General features: G+C 33.7%; 1 protein-coding gene across 1 annotated transcript in view; it reads right to left on the bottom strand.

Annotated features, from left to right (window-relative positions):
• The window catches only part of LOC144434094 (plexin domain-containing protein 2-like), a 56,324-nt gene that overhangs the window by 33,243 nt on the left and 998 nt on the right, over positions 1-22,083 (bottom strand). The window contains exons 2-3 of the mRNA XM_078122549.1: positions 11,240-11,424; positions 8,024-8,152 (exon numbers count right to left, since the gene is read on the bottom strand). Of these exons, the coding sequence (XP_077978675.1) occupies positions 8,024-8,152; positions 11,240-11,424 (314 nt within the window). The remainder of the gene's footprint in view (positions 1-8,023; positions 8,153-11,239; positions 11,425-22,083) is intronic.

The following is a 22,083-nucleotide window of genomic DNA, read 5'->3' as shown; positions in this document are numbered from 1 at the left end:
ACACAATTTAACACTTGGCGGTGTTTTTAAAGTCAGTTATTTGTTCCTTGACTGCACTCGACTCGATCATCCACTAATTTGAAGTACAGTAATTCAAAAATAAGCCTTCCCCTACCCAGGGGAATGCACAACATTCTTTGCAGGAAGCAATTGCAATAAAACCTCTGGGGCAAAGTCAGACTCATACTGTACCATGATACATGCATATTGAAAGAACTGTCCATAGAGTTATAAATACCACTCACTCCTATTCCACAAATAGAGGTTTACAAAGTCAGGGATCATGACTTGCCTTGCTCCCGTCTGTATTTCTGTGTTCTGTGCGAAAGTCAAGTATATTCATAAGTCATATCTCTTAACTTTTTTAAAATCAAACTTTACAAAATACGTTGTAGCACCATTTCGAAAGATCTGTCACCTAATAGAAATTCCATTTGTTTTGTATTGTTACAGCTTGCAATCCACTAACTGAATGGTGATGCAAACATATCATTTTTTTTAACTCACTTGGGTACATGAATTACGTTTCTTTGTTTTTCAGACTTACCTAAGGATAAAATAAGCATGTGACATGCTTCCGACATGCTTATGAACCACTTAATAAGCAGTCCAGTTTTGTAAGGGGTAATATTGTTGTTCATGCACAGACATGAACAACACCTTCAAATTTATTACTTGTTATAAAAACATAAGCCAATCGAGATATTCATGGCACTCAATCCAAGAAACAGCACTGTACTACAGTATGAGAAAGCCCATCACTTAGTTTCAAGATTCAAGGTTTCTCTTTCTAGTAATGCAATTATGGCTAATAAACAATATAGCAAAAACATGTAATTTGAGGGGATTTTCAAAATTTCGAGTAGTAAATATTCCATCTCGTTCTAGTAATAGACAACTCAGACTTCTGCTGAGCACTGGGGCCCATAATGTCAACATTCTCTCTTTACCAGGAGATTAACTTTGATTATTTATCACCAAATGGATTAATGTAATTCCCAATGGTTAAACTGAATGCTTGGATATTTGTGTGTAGATTTTAGGAAGTGTAATGGGTTTCTACATGATAGATTATGCTACATTGCACAGTTAAATGTTAAATATTTGTGTGTAGATTTTAGGAAGTGTAATGGGTTTCTACATGATAGATTATGCTACATTGCACAGTTAAATGTGTATTCTGCACAAATTAATCCATGTTTAGAGGTGATGCCATTAATTCATGAGACCGGTAAAACAGGGTTAATATGAACGGGTCTATAGACATGCATATAGTAAGAGATGGGGGAACACTAAATTTTGGTGTGTCACCAGAAATTGTGTGTGTCAGTGGCACATCAAATTGGCTTAGAGGGCACACTGGCATTTGATCTGCATTGTGGACCTCCTCATGCCCTGTCTAGCATTCCACCACAAAACATTCTATTGTATTGTTCTTGGAAGTTTCTAAGTGCGCATAATATAAATACTAATTATCACACCTGCCATTGAAAATACATGCAAGTTAACACATCTGAGGACAATGACACTTTGAAACAGTGAGCAGGGAGATATTCAAAGCTGGCCTCAGTTGTTCCTTCTGCAGCACCCCTCTGTTCTGCTTCATTACTATTTATTTAGTGTTATGCTAATTATATCATGAATATTAATTAACAAATGAATATTAATACCATCCAGGACTCCAGTTTCAGTTGGGAGAACTATAGTCTATCAGCTAGCCCTCGGATGTTCTTCCGATAAAATATGACACACAGCCGAACAACGCTATCGAGGATGGAACATCCGAGGTCTAGCGAATGTCATCAGGATATAAATAACTGCCAATCAGAGAACCGTATTAGCGACAAGCACAAACAGAGGACAATAGCTAAATTTTCATGCATATTCATCTTAAGGAGGGGGCTTGTATAAATAACCACCAATGCGTTAACTGAAATGTGTGAATGACAACATCTACACACTCATCAAACTCACAATTACCATAAACCGATAAGCCATAGTAATGACGTAAATGTGTTTGTCAACACTAGCATGCAGAGATTCCCCGAGGTCATGGGTTATTGAATATATTAAAGTATATATATGCATAGCTGGCCCAACCCACCGCTCAATGTAATCTCAATGGAATGTCCGGTCGGAAAATGACATTCGCTAGACTGTTCGGGCAGGCCCTCACATGCGAACTTCGTTCGCTTATAGTTATAGCATCGAAAGAAAGCCTGAACGTCTAGCAGCAAGACTAGCAGAACTATAGCATAATAAGGCTTTGCCATAATTTCATTAAGAGTGCAGAAATGGATCTTAAATAAAAATTTCAGAGATATGGAGTGCAAAGGTTTTCCCACAGCCATAATGAACACTCTCTATGGCACAAGATAAGAAATATCTATTATTTAAAAATGGAGACAAAAGTTAATCTTTGCATGCCATAAATTCAAGGTATTCTCCAAAAATCCATTCTACGGCATAAAGGAGCTGTCATTTTGTCAAAAAGTATTGTAGTATTTCATCAGTAATAATAGAACAGACTACCATCATGTACAAGTGCAAGTGTGGCATACTCAGGGAATTTGCATGAGTGCTTGCGATGCTCTCTGCAGCTGTATGTGACTTGCATGAGTTTACAGCGAGTGACAGTGCAGCAGAAAAGCATCACAAGCATAAGTGCAAATACCCCTGACTACTTGCACTCACGTTTACTAATTTAAAAGTTTCTCTGTTATCAAAGCCATAAATTGCACACCTACAAATGTACAGCAAGGCTGGTACATGTACCACTGTGCTGACTGGTACATTATGTATAATTCAGATTTTTATTCATTTACTAATTTAAAAGCTTATCTGTTATCAAAGCCATAAATTGCACACTTACAAATGTAGAGAAAGGCTGGTACCGCTGTGCTGGCTGGTACATTATATATATCATAAAATACTCTGACCAGTTTCATTAAAAATGCATGGTTTTATCATATCCACTACATTTTGTACTATTTTTTCATACACTATAATTAGTAAAACTTAAAAGATTTAAGCCATATTTTTTCCAATATTAAACACTAAAATTCATATTTGAATCCCATGCACATACTAGTATGAGGGTCTAGGGAAACCTTGAAGGTCGCTGACTGGAATAAAACAGGAAAGATATCAAACTACTTTGGAACACATTTCCTGGTTTATTCCCTATTGTATCCATTAACTAAAACACAGAGTGGGTGGAGAGTTTCCTCCTATGTAGTCAGATAGATATTCTCAGTAGAATGGTTAAGGGAAGTGCCACTCCAGGAAATAAAGGCATTATGACATACATGTACGTACATGTACGTCTGTAGGGAAATCACTATGGAACAAAGAATAACGCTTATTTTACACTCACGATAAGAACTTTCACTTTCAATACTCTGAACTTCTAAGATTATCTGTGCAGAATCAAAACATTGTTGAATTTTAAGAACCTTTTTTAATTAGAACCAATTGTCACCTTGCCCCTTTGTTAAAACCAACTTAATTAACATAAACTGTTTCTCACTGTCTGTCATTAGGTGAAGTCACAAACCATAGGAAAACACTGACAATTAGATGTTATTCCCCAACATCTTTCATCCTTCAGCCAAGGAAAGTATGAATGACCTAAGGGGCCTTTATCACTACGAGTTGCTAGACTCGTACCGGTAGTGACAACCCTTATAGGTCATGAGTATTTTCCGGCCGAATGAAGACAAATATTGGAGAATACCATAATTATACCAGAGCCAGTAATCAAAGAAAAAGCAGGGGAAATAATGGCAATTTTGAATGTTTTGATTCCTATTTCGAACACAGGAGAACCAGGGATATAGACACGTGTTGTCGTTACTTATAGTTATACACATGTTGTCGTTACTTATAGTTATACACACGTTGTCCTGACATAGAAGTAATATTCAATATTTTTGGCTTATGCATGGTATAAATGTAGTTATTTCACTTTTTATTTGTCATTTGACAACTGCATGACTTTCATATAGTATATTTTGTGTCATTTGAACTTAATTTATTATAGTTGTGTGTACCTACATGTATATGTGTTATTTTCCTTTGCTGCACTGCACCCCTTATATGGAGAAGTCACCCCTTATATGGAGAAGTCACCCCTTATATGGAGAAGTCTACCTGTTGAACTATTACAATGTACATGTAAGTCAGTCACCCACTCTATAAATTCAGGAAACACACAACAACATCTTTTAGCAAGGACGTTTTAAAGAACAATTTGAGGATTTTACTTGTTCATTGCCTAATAAATTAGTATGTATATATTGGATGGATTCAGGCACTTTTACAAACATTCCTGATAGATCGACTGAATGAGTCAATTGTGGCTAACATCTTTTCCTAATAGACACTTTTAAATAAATAACTATCTCTCAATGTACTTGTATTGTGTACACACAACAGTCCTCCATGGACATGGTCAAATACAACCTTCAATTACTATGTAGGTGTGATGATGTTTGTTAAATTATTGATGGCCTGAGATGATATTGTCAAAGCCCACATGTAGATTCTATGATTGTATATCTGTTGTGGACAATTTCATGGTCACTTTGAAAATCGTCGATTTGTCACCTCGAAATCACCATGGCAATATTTCAAATTGTCATCCATAAACTTATAATATTATGGAGGTACATTGTACACAGTTTGTTGTCATTGAAGGCCAATTATGTTAAACCTACACTAGCTGTAATGGGACTGTATTTATCTTCTTAATCAGACAACCGATGAATTGTACATGTATTCACTGAAAATAGTCCAAATACCAATAATTAGACATTATATATCGTCATTAGAGATCTATTTGATCAATAACCAGTATTATTGAAATTGTGGTTCATTGGAAAGCTGATTTTTGGGTGTGGACCCACAACTCAATTTGATCATATGATACATCATGTGTACTGCTACACAAATGTGTTTACACAAATTCAATACATCTCACACTGAACAAGACTATAAGAAAGCCATTATATTTCAAACAAAACACATCAGTTGTAGTGTAGCTTTCATGTCCTAAGTTTTTGTATGCCATAATAACTCAATAATTGATGGTAAACATCACTATTGTCATCAGACAATACCTCCAAATTAAGTACGTTTTATTCAAGGTTAATTGATCCAAAATAATCCTGCTACCTACATGTATGATAATTGTTCTTCCGGAGTCCTTGGTATCCATGGCAAACACCTTCATTATTATTATTTACAATGTACATGTTTTTTGATACTTATAAGTATACCTAATAAATTCCATGCTGACAAAAATAAGTGATCATGTTTACTTCTAGTATTTTTGTTCCTTCAATGCTATTCATAGAAAACTGCTCACAAACATGATTGCAAAAAATATATATTAAATAAATAAATAAGATTACATATAAAGGAGAAAATGTTGGATTTGGTGTAACCATTGCAACAGTATATGAAATGTCATTGTCAAGCCATTCTTCTGATTAATTAATAAAAGTTTAGATGAAGCAAATTAATATTTTGTATAAACATAATTCAAATAAATATGCACACGGGGAAATAGGTGCAATTGTAACATATTGATACTAGCTGCAGGGATTTTTGGTTCTGAATGTAATTTCCTTTCAAACCACATTTTATTCAAAGGAGTACTACTTGACAAATGTAAATGTTAATTCATAGACACAACTTTACTAGGTGACATGATAATAAATAACACTGGGGCACAAAGAAGCTGGGTTTACATATATTTTAGCCTAGTTTAAAAGGTATACTCACAGTATTGTACTTACTAAAGTACACTTGAACCACCACTCGTAATTAATTGAACTCAAACCTGGTATTGAGATATAACTCATAAACGATCAGAGGAGGTAATTTATCATAGGTATCAAAAAATGTTCAGGAAATTCCGACGATGCAATCAGCTGTTCTGACCATGCGAGAAAACAATCATAATATAATACTATTTAATAGAAGAGATGCATCAACATTAACAATACACTGGAAAGTGGTTTTGTTTTTAAGTATTTTCACTTGAGTATTAAAAAGCTTATAAACTCAGCTTATGCCATTTTTGAGTTTTTTGAGTTTTAGAATGTATTTTCAGTATCAAACATAATCTCATTTTGAGTTTTAGAATGTATTTTCAGTATCACACATAATCTCATTTTGAGTTTTTGAATGTATTTTCAGTATCGCACGTAATCTCATTTTTAGTTTTAGAATGTATTTTCAGTATCGCACGTAATCTCATTTTGAGTTTTAGAATGTATTTTCAGTATCACATGTAATCTCTCATTTTTAGTTTTAGAATGTATTTTCAGTATCGCATGTACACGTAATCTCATTTTGAACAGTTTGAACCATGATATACTAATTTAAATGTGTAACAATTGGCAAGACACAACTTTCACAAAATAAATGGCCGTAATGCGCAACAAAATTTAATTTGTTTTTATGCACGATACTTTTTTTGGGATTATTTTGATCAAATGAGATTGAGAGATATATCAGTGATAGCTCATATATGTATTAATCATGTCTATTTATTGTATTTTTCATGATATTCATATATCTATTCTCATGGATATGACTTCAAAAAATATACATTAAATATTATATATATATATATATATATATATATATTAATAATAAATAACCATTGTCAGCTCGCCCACCCCATACATTAACAGTAAGCAATAGTGATGTAACTGTAGTCAATGACAACATGCTATTGCTAGGACTATGAGGTCATTTCCTTCAATAACATTGCATAGAATTATGAGGTAAATTTCCTCCAATCATGTTGCACAGAATTATGAGGTAAATTTCCTTTACTCTAGTCTAAACACTGCACCTATGTTTTATAGATTTGTGGCTGAATGTTGTTCATAAGGCATGGTACATGTATATACACCTCCAATAACATTTCACCTCATGCTAGAGGGTCAAAATAGAACAAGAAGGTTGACTTTAATATTTCCATGCACACTGTTAGGTAATGCATGACATGTAGTGCATGGAATGGAAGTCATGGTGTCAACAAGAAATTGAATCTTGAATTTTATGGTGCGCCTAGGTGGTAAAACTCTATTTAAAAAAAAACAAGAATGAATTACACAAAACTACCACACACTTACATTACCATGGAAACAATTTATTAAGTTTCAGTTGTAATATCGTCTCATAGGACCCAAATCCATTGAACTGTACAAGGACGAATTTCACACCTTGTATATATTTTAATTAAGTCCTAAATATCATCAATTATTGTTTCCAACTGGGTGTTGATAACCTCAAATTAATTACCGGGGAGTGGATATTTCTGTAGATATGAGTGAAATGAAGCCATCACAGTAATTATCTAACAACTTTTAATTTCACACTCCACTACATCATCGCTAGCTCATATTGATGCATTATCAAATTGATAAGACTAACATTACAAAATTTTACCTTGAAAAGTTACTTCAGCATCATTTTATTATATTTTATTTTCACTTCAAATTTACTTGAAATGTCATTTTTATTGGTATTTGATAATCCAGGTTCCTGATTTGTGTCTATCTGTATAATGATTACAGCTACAATAGCTGAAACTTGAACCTTTTTTGAAACTGTTTTGTTAGCTATAATGACTTACTCATAATACCGTACACCTTTGAAGAGTATTAAATCTTTTGAGGATCAGGTACAGGTGTTTGTGCAGCTAAACGTGCAATTTGGTACAATAAATCTACTTAAATTGATTTTTGGGTCTGCACCCAAAAATCATTTCTCCCTAGCCCAGCCCAGCCCATACATCCACCATATTAAATCATGATTTCAAAATATTTCTATACTACTTCTAGATGCAATTGTCCACAAATCAATTATGTCAAATTACTGGTACTTCACCAAGTTTCAGTGAATTTATTTTTGCGCATCTGATAAAAAAAAAAACATTAGTCCATTTACAGTTTGTGCAGTTTTAATGATAAAATTGCAAGTAAATATTATAAAATATACATACCACTGCAGTTAGATGTCTGTTGGATAAAGTATTATGTGTGAGGACGTTGGCTCTGTTCATATTATCTAAATCAACCCATAGGTCCTTTCCTGTTGACAAGTACTTGGATGTGTAGTACTTATGGTAGTCCTATCAAAGAAATATAAACAGGAGGGATTATTCAGATTATTCAGGGATTATTTTACAAGCTATACAACCCTTGCACTAGTTGTCTAGAAGTGCTGTTGATCAGAACGTTGTTTTATCAGTGGTAGACAATTAAACCTAGCTTTGTAGATGGTGAAAAGTCTTCTCCTTATCACACTATCAAACTAACATACATGGATACAAATTAACATTGGGTGTCTCTGATGTGTAGGTTCACGCCATCTTCTTATCAGTTTGTTGATGTCTGTGAAACTTAGTCATATTGCCATATATGGTAAGTGTAACTTTCACAGACATATACAAACTGATAAAAGCATAGCCTGAATCTTATACACCTAAGGCACCTGGCTTGTTATTGTTTATGAGTCATTACATGTTAGTTTGATAGTGTGATTAGGAGATGACTTTGTGGCAAATTAAAAGCCAGTTTGAACTGTCCATCATTGATAAAACGACGTTCTGATCAGCTATCATGACGTTCTGATGTATATTATAATCTTACAAAAGACCAGTGACTGAACAATACCTGTGGTGGTTCTATGAAAGAAAACAGAAGGTTTTTTTTATGAGTGGCTAAAGTCCTTGGGCAAGATTTGAACTATGACTGCTTCAGTCAACCCAGCTGCGTAATTGGGGACCAGGTAGGATAGAGGTTGCAATATGAATGCTTTAATCCTATGTGCTTATAAATGCTGCAATGGATTGTATGCTCCCCTGGGAGTTGAAGAAGTATAAAAGGCTGTTGTGCCACTATAGATCTGTGCCAGGGATAATAATTGTAAAGTGCTTTGAGCAGAGTGGGAAAGCATTATATAAAATCCAACATTATTATTATTATTATTATTATTATAATTATCAATATTGTATAAGTTTATGGGTTACAGATAAGTAATACACATGGACGTTAATTCATCTTCATCCTTACACCTACAAGTTTGTGTTTTTCAATTGTACAAACTCACAATTGACATGTCTAACACCATGCACAGCATAATGGTGTAATATCAGTTTGAATGACCATATCATTGTATGTTTCTTCTTCTAGTATACTCAGTGTGAACAGAAATAGGAAAAACAAACAAAACATGTGGAAGGATAAACATGTAGTATCATGAAATATTCAACCACTGAAATCGATTTCTACATTTTCCCCACAGTACATGTAGTTATGTCATATTATGTTAGTAGACACCAATAATGGCATTACATTTTATCTCTCTACACATGTAAATCTACTATAATCTAGATCAAATAAAGTAAATTTGGCCAACATTTCACCACTACATAGCCTGTGTACGACACTTACGGTATATTTAGATATTATTCCCCAATATTTTTGTTCATTTAGCCAAGGACAATACGATAGACCTAAAGGGTCTTTGTCACTACTCCTCTAGTGACTCGTACTGACAACCCTTAGGTCGTGAGTATTTACTGTCTGAATGAAGAAAACTAATGGAGAATAACATAATTATACCACCATCGGTAATATCACAGAAAAAAAACGGGGAAAATAAAGGCAATTTTGAATGATTTGACTCCTATTTTGAATACAGCAGAACCAGTGACATACATACACATTGTTGTGACATAGAAGCATGTTATCATGACATAGAACAACCAGAGTATATATTCCATATTTTTGGCTTATGCATGGTATAATCCCGTTTAAACTCCCATAATTTCGCTTGTGACTAGGACTGCAAAGAGCTGATAATACGGTTTGAAAATCTCAATGCATAATTGGCCAATCAGCTTGTTCGCCACCTTGGGTTGTCCTATATAATTCAAAACTTAGTTATATGCAGATGAAGATGTGCAACTGAGATGTCTATGCATGTACTTGTAAGGATAATGTGAACTCATGTGTACTTGTGTTCATCTGCATATCACTTCATTTGAATGTGTGTTCATCTGCATATCGCTTCATTTGAATGTGTGTTCATCTGCATATCACTTCAATTGAATGTGTGTTCATCTGCATATCACTTCATTTGAGTAATTATGGGACAACCCAGGGTGACAAACAAGTTGATTGAGCAATTATGTGTTGTATTATCAGCTTTTTGCAATTCTAGTCTCAAGTGAAGTCATGGGAGATTAAACGGAATATACCATAAGCGCCGTAACCTGGCTAACCACTAAATTACTCTATAAGATACTTTTCACAAGTTTTTTACAATAGTAACCTCTAATAAGATGGATGTACACATTTGAATGGTGTCTCTCAGAATGAAACTTCCAAATATACATGTATTAAACAATTGACTATTTGACCTTGAAGATGAAGGTCAAGGTCGGAGTATGGTAATAAACTCAGCTTGAAAGCTAACCTCTATAAATATAGGTGTCGACACTTGAATCGTGTCCCTAGATATAAAACTTCATAATTGATTGACCAATTTGGTATTTGACCTTGAAAATCCCCCAAAATGCAAAATAAAAGATCTGGAAGTCTAGAAATAAACACTTGAGAAAAACTCGCGATACCCTATGTGGGTGTAATTACTAGGCATGTACATCAACATCCTGTAATACATTGTAGTTCACATCACAACATGTTGCAACCGTTACGATAATTTAGTCCATATCTTTCATCCAAGTCGTGATTAAAATACCATCATCAATTGTTTGACTATAAAGCTATTAAGATAAATCATTTGACCTTGAAGAGAACTTTCAAGGTCAAAGTCTTAAAAGAAAGCTCATCTTTGATAATATGGGTATAGGCACCTGAAAGGTGTCTGCATGTATTTATCATACCTCCAGGCTCCTCAATTATTTTGCAAATAGTGAAATGTAGCCATGCAGCCATATTTGATTCAATCTCAAAACAAAGTTACATGTGAATACATTTGTACATGTACATGTTAGATTATTATAATTGTAATACATGTATGTAATTGTCTGTTTGCATGGTTGTTGTGCTTTCTATATGTACTTGTAAGTCAGCCACATCAGACATGTAGCTCAGCTGGGCATTTAGACACTACACATGTAGACTGGCCATTATCTGCTGATCACTAAGCATTTATTGATAAAATGTTTCTAATATTGCCATACTCCTACCATTTCTAAAAATGTTTCATTTGCTGCAGGTCTGTCATTAGGTAGTCCACCATCATTTTCTCGTTTGTGTCTTCGTAAATATTCTTTTTCCTCTCCAAACTTTAAAATTCCTGGAAACTCTCCAAAGTCTTTATTTTCAGGTTCATGTAGCACAACATATGAAGCTCCAGACTCGTCTTGTAAACCTACAAAACAACAACATTTGGTCAAACAACAGAATTAAATAGCATTGACTTCGCATGTTTATAGCATTAGCATTTGACCTTGAACTTTGGCTATTTGACCTTTCATGGTCAAAGTCAAGGTCAAGGTCAAGAAAGAAAGCTCATATTTGATAAAATAAAACTTATACCCCAAAGTTACAATGCATATTGTGAAATTTAACAAATATGGCTGTCATTTGGCCATATTTGATTTGGTCGTATATGTAATTTAAAAAAGTGACGTGTACATGCATACATGTAACATTGTCTCATATAGTACGGTATGTGTCAGTTTGTGCCAATGTACATGTATATCAATTGTTTAACAAAAAAGGAACATTCTTCAGAATTACAGTCAGTGTGTCTATGTACATGTTGGTGGCACTTACATGTACAATTCTAGATTCATACATTAGAAATGACAATTTTCCAAATACGTTGTCCTTTGATTGTCCATGTGTACATGTATATCAAATGTGGTTTTGTATTCAGGACTTCAGTTTGTCATTGGTATCGATCGGGAATTCAATTGTAAGTTTGTATATTACCAATGTCAAGATAAGAAGGGCAATATGACCTCATGTGACATACAAAATGTAAGTATGCTAATGAGAAAGCTGATAACTATCAAATACATGTAGTCATGCCTGCTAGTCTGAGAGTTCTGAGGACTAGCAAATTGGGTCTAGATAACATAATCATTTCATTCTCAAATAAACTGCTTAAAGGAGAACACCACTCCAGGAAATAAAGGTTATTTTCATAAACTTTTGGTTCTATAGAGTCAATAAATTATTTCACATAATTTTCGTTTGGTTGACAAGAAACACCAAATTGAAACTTTTTCACCTCTATTGTTCTTTCCATTGTTCACTATTGGGGTGCTTGTCTTATCATACATGAATATTTATTAGATGAACAGTACATATTCATGACTATTTCCTCTGAAGGGTAATAAGCACTTAGAGGTCATGAATACATTTGTACCTTTATTTCCTTGAGTGGCGTTTCCCTTTAATTCTTTGCAACTGTACATGAACAAAAAAAATGTACATATACTTTGAACAGCATTGTAAGTGAAAAGTGCGAATGGAAAACACGGAGTATGAGTGCAAATACTCTGAAGTACCCATACTGGCACTCAAATGGCTTATTAGGGGTTCTTTACATGTATCTGCATAATCATTATATAATTTAAAAAAGTTAATGTGCACAATGGCATGAATTGTGTACATGTACATGGACAGATTGCATGCTTATTTGCATAATGTTTTTGGTATTGCACCACTATGCAAATACCATGAGTATATGCACATGCCAATGCAAGTAATCACTGGTACATCGAACATATAAGCCCCCCACCCCCACCCCCCAAAAAAAACAACAACAAAAAACGCCCCCAAAAAACCAAACAATTGTTTCTGGTCAGTGTATCACTTAAATACCCCACGTCAGTCTTTTTTTTGTGTTTGTCCAGCCCATGCATTCTGCAGATCCGTGGTGGGGAAACACAAAGTTAACCCTGCCTACTTCAGTGAAGACAACTACACAGCCAATCATGAACAAGCAAATGGCATTTGTCACCACATACGCACTTGTTCTAAAGTACTATTAAAAAGAACAGTAACTACCATAAATCGTAAGCGACAGGTTTGTTGAGAATTTAAAAAAAAAAAATTGCATTGTCAAACCATTTTAGACAAACTGTCCTGACCAGAAACAATTCTTTTTTTTTGGCCTTATAATAATACATTATCTTGGGACTGATAAATTTCTACTATTGTATATCATGTCTATGAAGATCTATGGAGTGACAGAGGTCATTATGGGTCAACAGTCATTTCTACTAGCAAAGTACACAATACATTTTGTATAGGTCAAACTGACTTCTAAGTAATTTGAGCATTTCCATATTCTACAATTTATCATTGTTCTAAGTGCTGAGCTGCAAATTAATCTCCACAAATTGATAGATTATCATGTCTGCCCATGTAGAACTAAGTAATTCATTATTTTAAACAAAATATATGAAAGATAAGTTAACATCATCAGGGTTATTAATCTTTATTCTGATGTCCCTTCTTTCTCTTCAAAACGTACATCAGAAAAATAATTTCATCATTTAAAATGACAATAAAACAACCACTGTGATATTACAGGAATTTTTTATTAAAGTATGAATGAAATCAACTTCTAACCTACATGTACAATTGTCTAATTATTGCAATATTGGTATTTTAACATTTTCAGTGAATTATATTGTTGGCTGTCTGTCAAAAAAAAATAATACTCCCAGTTACAGCTACATGTACACAAAATGTAGATGATCTAAAGACGTGTATCAACATGTACATGTACAAATGTACCATGTACAGAAGTTAGTAAATGTCTGAAAACTCTCTGAAAACTGAAAACAAATGGTTCATGAGTCTGCCACATTACATTTGTATAAATTATTTTGATTGATTGATTGATTGATTGATTGATTGATTGGATTGACTGATTTATTGATTGATTGATTGATTGATAAAAAGTGGGGGAACTCAAATAAACTGTACTTATTTTCTATCCTCACAAATACACTGCAGCTGTGTAATGACAGTAGCAATGTTTTGTGTAATTTAATATATACAATGACATAGATTTATATTACTAGGCATATAAAAAAAAATTGTGTGGTTCCAATTACATTCAATTTTAAAATAGGTGGGGTAGGTAGATTTTTTATTTTATTTTATTATATTTTTTTCATGTGTGAGTATCTAGTTCAGGTTTTCCATTGTTTTCCAAATGGTCTCTGTGTTATTTATTTCTTCCTATCAGATGTACAGCCATTACAGATTGGAAGAATAGTTTTATATTGTCTTTTTAACTTAAGTTGATGTCAGTTTCTGCATCCTAGATATTTCTTGCAAGACTCCACGATTTTCGCGATTTCATTACTATATTTCTCGAATATGTAAAAAAAGTTTAGGGTCTGCGTGAAAAACTAGGTGGGAGTCGGGTGACTGGAACCAAACAACTTTTATTATTTGGCCTTATTGTCAATATTGAGAATGAGATTAATTTCTAACATTGATACATGATATCACTTGCTACAATTACTTGATTAGACAAATAATATCAAATATCTGGGTGAAAAATACACAAAGATACTAAACGTACTACAAATGTAAACTCCTGTAGTATAACAACTACATGTAACATAACAACATACAAATGTACTCCACTGGTTAAGCAATGAAGGAAGAGAAATCATGTATTATTTATTCAACTTCCAATTTTATAAATGTTTTATCTATCTCATGCAACTGAACTGTAATTTGATTTATGTATTTTTATCTCAAAAATCATTTTATGGATACACTAGTTCTAGGCAAGTTGCCCCCTGGCCCATTTCACCCCCCCCCCTCCCTGTTGCCCCTGGTCATTGCATCCCCTGTCCTGTTGCCCCCCCCCCCCCCCCCCCCCCCCCCCCATATGAAATGAATATTTTATTTGTATCATATTAGGCCACCGGCCTTTATATAAAAAACTTAAGTTGTACAGTGGTTTACCATCATCTAGATTTTACCAATCATTTCAATCATTTCAGCTCTTTTCTGAAAAGCAAAGTGAACATAACGTGAGAGTTGTCTAATTAAATGTTCGTGTTTTGTTGATAATAGTATAAAGAACTTATATAGAACAGGTGGGTCGAAGAAATAATCTGGAATGTACTTCCTTCTTACGTCATCATATGTAGGACAGACCAGACAAAAGTGTTATTCATCTTCAACTGTTCTATTTTGACAGAAAGGAAACACTCGGTCACTTCTAGGGGGGGTTTTGTTCTTTCCCATCTACAGTTTTCAATTTGTAGCTGATGAGATGACATACGAAGGCAACAGAGTGCATAGCGGAACACTTTTTTGTCTACTACGTCTAGGTAAATCTCAAAGGTCAATAAAGATTTGAAATTACAATGCATGTCTAGTTTAGAGGTTTCTAACATTTCACTGTGAATTAGTTGACTATTGATATCCTTGCACCTGTCCTTGAATATATTGATAAAACTATTTTCATTTCCAACACCCTGTGTCTGCCATACTTCACTAAAACCAAAACTACACCCCCCCCCCCCCCCCCAATATATCAACATAGTCCACATTATCAAGTTGGATTGATCTTGAATGTACATTAGAGTGACTTATTGATTGATCTTGCATGCATACTAACAGTAAAACTGTCACATCGGTTCATTCACAGTCCCTCTATCAGAGTCCCTACAGAGGGACTCTGGTTCTTTCAAAGGAATACATCATCATCATGATTCTTTGAGGTTATTGAACCTAGCACTGTAATACTGTCAAACTTCAAAGATGTCCATCAGTTGCTGAACATTATAGAACAAACAAGGTGTAAATTGTTGGCAAAAAAGGTGTCATCATCTTTATTCCGAGTTAACCTCATCCTATGCCATGACGTTTCATGTTGTTAAGAGAGCACATTGTTATTCCCGACTTGTCGCCTTTCATGATGATAAAAGTTAAAATGCTATATTCTTATCAAACAAATCCAATTTGATAGAATGCTTCTTTGTTTTAAAGGAACTTCCCTTTAGCCAAGGGACAAGGCACAGACTGACTTTTGTTATTCTCTTTACATGTATTTGTGAACACATCACCTTCATGTAATTAGCACGAAATATAGTCTTTTATACAATTTGCAGTAAATTATCCATGACATCGAACACAAAATTTCCTTAGAACAAACAGAAGAATGAGTCATTTCTAATTCCAAATAATTTGTGACATTTGAATTATGCAATAACTATTGTCATTTACTGTTGTCATGTCAACATTATAAGTCTGTGTAACAATAAAAGACCTTTGTGACTTATGGTTGACAATGGGCCTGCTTCCGGATACACTGCCATAAAAAAGGTACATGTATATGTACGTATCTGTACATATACATGTACAACGTACCAGTTTTTTCACCAGTTCATGTATTTTACAGGGAACACACCAAAAGTAAGTAAAATGTACACCAGAAAAAGATCAGCTTTTACCACGTTTAACCCCTCCAATTTTTTATTCATGGTTCAAAAATATTAGCACAATCACTGTTTGTTATATATTATTTTGTCGTTCATTTTCATCAACCAAATATAGACTTGTTATTTAGTCTCTGGGCTTTTTTCATTCTCTGTTTGAATAAACTGTGTTTTAACACAACTGTGTGCTTTTATTGTGTGGAACAGCGACCTGAGTGAATGATTACAAACCACCAGGTGAACACCAAGACCATAGTGACTACTAGTAAACTAGAAGGAAAAAAAGTTGATTCAAAACATTTGAAGATTATTAAACAAAGAAAAGAAAATCTCTCAAGGGACTGGTGGTGTCATTAGACAAATACAATTTTCTACTCTTCTTCCAATACTTCTGGTACATGTAGTGATGTACATTGTACATTTATATTATATAAAATGTTCATAACACAACTTCAGTGCTTTTAAGATTGAATCAAGCTTTTTTTTAAAAACTGAGTCATAACCTGCATCAATATTTGTGTTCTATACTTTGCTTACCAATTAATTGCATACAGATATGCAGTTTATATACACAGAAGTATCATTCCACAATTATAAGATTCTTAGACTAATGAAATGTTGTTACAAAATATTTTCTGTCATTCAACGGAGGGCAATACTAATGACCTAAAAGACCTTGTGATTGTTTAGTATCATTCAGAGACTGTCACCGACATGACAGTTGTGACGCAGGTATTTCGGGTTGAATGAAGACAATAACACAGGGAATGTTACTATTACAACTTGTACAAACAAAGTATGGGAGATTAAAGGGCTGTGTTTCAATCCCAGGTTTACAGATTTTTTTTTATCTCCCTAGTGTTGGACTACGGTATTATGAATATACAGGAAATAAATCCGTCATTGTATTTTTCAAATACATGGACATTATAAGTTGTGTTTTGGGGGTTGTATTCATGACAATGTTGGCTTGATACATGTACAGGAAGTGTCAAGACACTGACCCAGGATTGAAAATTAGCCCTTTCATTTAAGGAAAACCAATGGATACTTTATTTGTTTTCTAGTACATGTAAGTTGCTCAGGCATTACAAAGCACAAGCATCTTGAAGTATTGAAACAATGGACACATTCATTTTTTTAATGTAATTACATACATGTATCATGTATTGTAATAAAACTGCTGACATCAGACCGTGGATGAACTGAACCTGTTAAAAACAGGGAATTTCAAAATGATAACACTTGGTACAGCATGTTGAAAGTATAGAGACTTGTCTCACATTCCATCATTTCATAAGAACAGTTTTATGGTCACTTTACAATGTACATAAATAGTTCACATTCGCAAACAAATTTCTAGTTCCCCTGGCATTTCTTGTACACATAAAAGGCCATAAAACTACAGTTCTTATCAAACCATGGTGTGTAATACAAGTCTCTGCTGTTCATTTGTTTACTTTCCCTGTTTGTAACAGGTTCTGTTCGTCAACGGTCTGATGTCATCAGTTGTACAGTACTGATGTCGTGACAAATTGCTGAGACGATTGAAGGGTGACAAGGAAATACATTTTGTACATCCGGTATTGCCACTTCAAAACACAATTGAAACACAATATTGGATTACGTGTGGTTTCTTTTACAAGTGAGTCACGATCATTTACTAGCTCAGTCATGGGAGGAGACTGGAGGAGGGGGGGGGGGGGGGGGGATGTCTCAACCTATATCCCATAATATGATACAGTATTGATGTCGTGAAAAATTGTTGAAGTGAAGTGTTACAAGGCAATACACCAGGGATAGGCCTCTTCACACACAATATTGGACTGTGTGTGGTTAAATTTTTCTAAAGTTAGTATAAGTACTCAATCATTTCAGCGAAACTACACGATATATATCAGACTGGGAAGAGACTATTAAAGGAGAGGGGTGTCTAAAGCCTACATGTATATCCCATCTCAAAGTGGAACTTTATTTAAAACGCAATTAGAAATCTGGTTTCTGTTAAAATGAAATGGTTTGATGGAGTAATTTTCACCAGATACCAATTTGAACAAAGAGATGGCGTGTACCGTGTATGTTTTAAAAGATTAATTTATTTACCAGTATTCCTTTGGGCTTTCATGTGGAGATACACAATTTAATCTTGACATAGTCATAAATCATACCCTCAGCTCAAAGCATCAAGCAATTAAAATTTTTACCAAAACATTTCACTTACTGAACTATTCCTCATATCCATCCAGTCATGGTATCAACCACATGAAATACATATTTCACCTTATAGTAACACTGTTATTATTATTATTATCATTATTATTATGCTATTTTATTAATTTCAAATTTCATTAATTAGACAAACTTCCCCTTTTCACTGTGTCCGACACAATGTGCATACATAAAAAAAGTCAGTCAAGCAGTAAAGCATTCTCAGTCTCCATAAGCATACTCAGTCAAATTACCATGGTAACAACACGACCTCACCAATTTTTCAATATGTGTACCAGTATTAAACAAAGTATTTCTTTGGAAAATTGGAAATCATACCCCGACATCTTTTATTTTGTATGTTATCATTTCAGAATATTTCCTTTCTGAGTTCATTTCTGAAGGAAAAGTTGCGCACACATAACTCGATACAATCTTTTTTCAATGCACTATTTGACATTTGGACACTTAAATTTGAAATACAGGTATGTTTTGACTATGTTCAGATACAGACTGTATGAGTGCTTAGGTGTTTCAGTGCACAAGCCTTACAGTCAATTTCACAATACCATTCAGCTTTTCTGTTTGATACAACCATGCAGAAACCAATAAAGAAACTGCAGACATGTAAAGATAGCAAGATTGAATGAGTAGAGTTTCTTGCTACATTTGGTCTTAAAAGTGAAATAAACTAAACATGCCACCATGCAGACATCAAATGAACACTGCAAAGGACAGTTTGCCCTTCATAGGATGTTTGATACTAAGAAACACATTGGTGCCTGAATGTCTGCATGGAGTTGCAATACATTTAAATGGTTTATTTCATTTAGACTACATGAATATCTTGCTATTGAAGTGACTGTCTGGCACATACACATGTCACATGTATTTATATGCAATTTCTTGTTGGTTTCTGCATGGTTGTATCAAACAAAACAGCTGAATGGATTGGTATTGTGAAATTCACTGTACACTGTATCTCTTTCAAGTCTTTGTTTATCATTTTAGAATATTTCTTTTTATTTCTTCTAAGTCAGGACCTCAACGCAATCAGAACAATTTTATCTTGGAGCTTGTAAATTTAAATAATTTACCTAAAGTATGTTTTGAAATCTATGTTGAGATAATCGTGGCATGCCTAGTTGTTTCAGTGCAACAACCGCTTATCAATTCAATTTATCAACTTATCTTATCAACTGACCTTAATCATATATTGTATATCTATAATCTAACTTCAGATGATATCAATTTAAACTTTTAAAGCCTAATTGATTATAGAATTTATCATGGAATTATTGTAATTCATAATTTGTATGACAGCCACATACGTTGTAACATTTGGAAAATGTTTTCATGTTTCTTTTCTTAAAATGGGCTAGACAAAAAGGGAAAGACTACAAAACATGATTAATTTACTTTTTTTGTTACTTAAATATGTTTTGTTATTGCTTTAATAAAAAAAAAGATGTCAAGCAATTCTAAAGAATTATTGATCCTTATAATTTGTTGCTTGCGTCTTATCATGTATCATGTACATTTGTAACACAAGGCCAATATAAGATGGCCACACCGAGGCTTTCTGTCGTCGCTGGGTCTACTGTATCCCTTATAAATTAATATAATTCTGAATTACAAGAAAAGTATATTACAAAATATGGATAGCAATTAAAGGGCCAACTCAGTTCGGATTAGGATTAAAATCGAAATGTGAAAGACGGTTGTCTAGCAAAGCTATGGAAAAAAAGTTCCTCAGAACACAAAAATTTATCCTACATATATGAATATTGTAATCCTCATGGCTCCACTGATAAGACAACATTTTGTGAAATATCCAGGATTGAACCTCTGTCCTTCAAAAAAGTCACACAATTTACGCCTTCACTTTAAAACCCACATTTTGAACACTCTTTTTTAGCATACGTAGCAAATTATATGCATTTGGGATTGTTGACAGTCTCAGTACGCCTACAGGCTCAGTTAAGATTAGGATTAACAGTTAGGTGTGAAAAAAAAAAATTTCTGCTGACGCAAGAATGTGCAGGGACATCTGTTAATAAGAGCTGCCATTACGTAAAGAGACTAGTAGCAATACCGGGCAGTTTACGACAGTGATAAGCAGTGTGCCCTCAAAGCAAATTTGACACACCACTGACGCACACAATTTCTATTGACGCACAATAATTTGGTGTTCCCCTCTGTCTTATTATTATGTGGTGACTCACAAGAAATCCCAGTTTCTAAAATTTTGACTCACAACAACAAAATTTGGCTGTCATTAGAGGGCACAATGATGATAAGGTAACACAAATGTGTGAACCTGGGATTAAAACATTGGCCTTTACCATTTCTGAACCTTTATATGTGCACACGATTACAAAATCTATATCTTTGTCTTCCTGTACCTGTACATGATAAATTTCATAGACAAACAAAGATAAACTAATTTGTCTATTGTACAGAATCAATGAACATTCTGATTCTAGTCAATTTATAAATTAATTTGTATCTGCTCAATACACATTTCTATTTCCTTAATTTAATGAAAGAGTTAGCTACCAGTGTAATTGAAACTGTCGACTGAACTAATCACATCCCCATCACTACTTCTTCTGAGATCCGCATTTTTTTAAAAATTTATTTTTTTATTTTTTTATTTTATTTATTTATTTTTTTTTTTTTTTTGGGGGGGGGGGTTCTTTATATTTCAAACTTCACATGATAAAATGTTGATAAGAAATGTAAATATTAAATTAAATTAATAAACTTCCACTTTATTCCAATCCTTCCTAATAATCAAATGAGATTTTCATTTTATTTATCTACTTATTTATCTATTAGCTCTTCATTTAATAAGTCTATTGCATTTCAAGGCCACAGGCCTAAATGTGACTCTTTGCAACACAGAGTAAATAACAAAATGTACACAAAACACAGGCTTTATACTGATCAACAAAATCTGGCGTTCAAAATATTTTTCTCTTTTTTGAAAGACTGTATGCACATCTATGTAAACATTTGTTAAAGGTTAAATGACAGTTGTTCAGACGACCTCAAGAACATGATTGATAACATCAGATTTACAAGCTACTATTGTCCGATCTCAATATTTACTGCCACCCTACCCACACCCTCGAAAAATGTCCATCCCAGAAAGTATAGTATTTTATTGAATTTCTAAATAAACTGTTAGGTAAGTATCATTTTTAGTTTTTAGTTTGTTATTTTTAGTTTGTTTTAGATGTTGTTATCTTGCTTGATGAAGTAACCGGCTGGTCTAAGCTTGTTACTGAAGATATGTCAACAAGGAAACAAAAATAACCAGAAATATGGTCGTTTTCTCAGTTACTATAGTAATGAGAGTACTAACAGTCAACATAACAGTTAAACATCTC

The sequence above is a fragment of the Glandiceps talaboti genome, chromosome 4 (genome assembly GCF_964340395.1).
Source record: "Glandiceps talaboti chromosome 4, keGlaTala1.1, whole genome shotgun sequence".
NCBI classification, from domain to species: Eukaryota; Metazoa; Hemichordata; class Enteropneusta; family Spengelidae; genus Glandiceps; species Glandiceps talaboti.
Note: the sequence above shows the minus strand (reverse complement) of the source record. Positions and strands in the feature narration are given on the sequence as shown.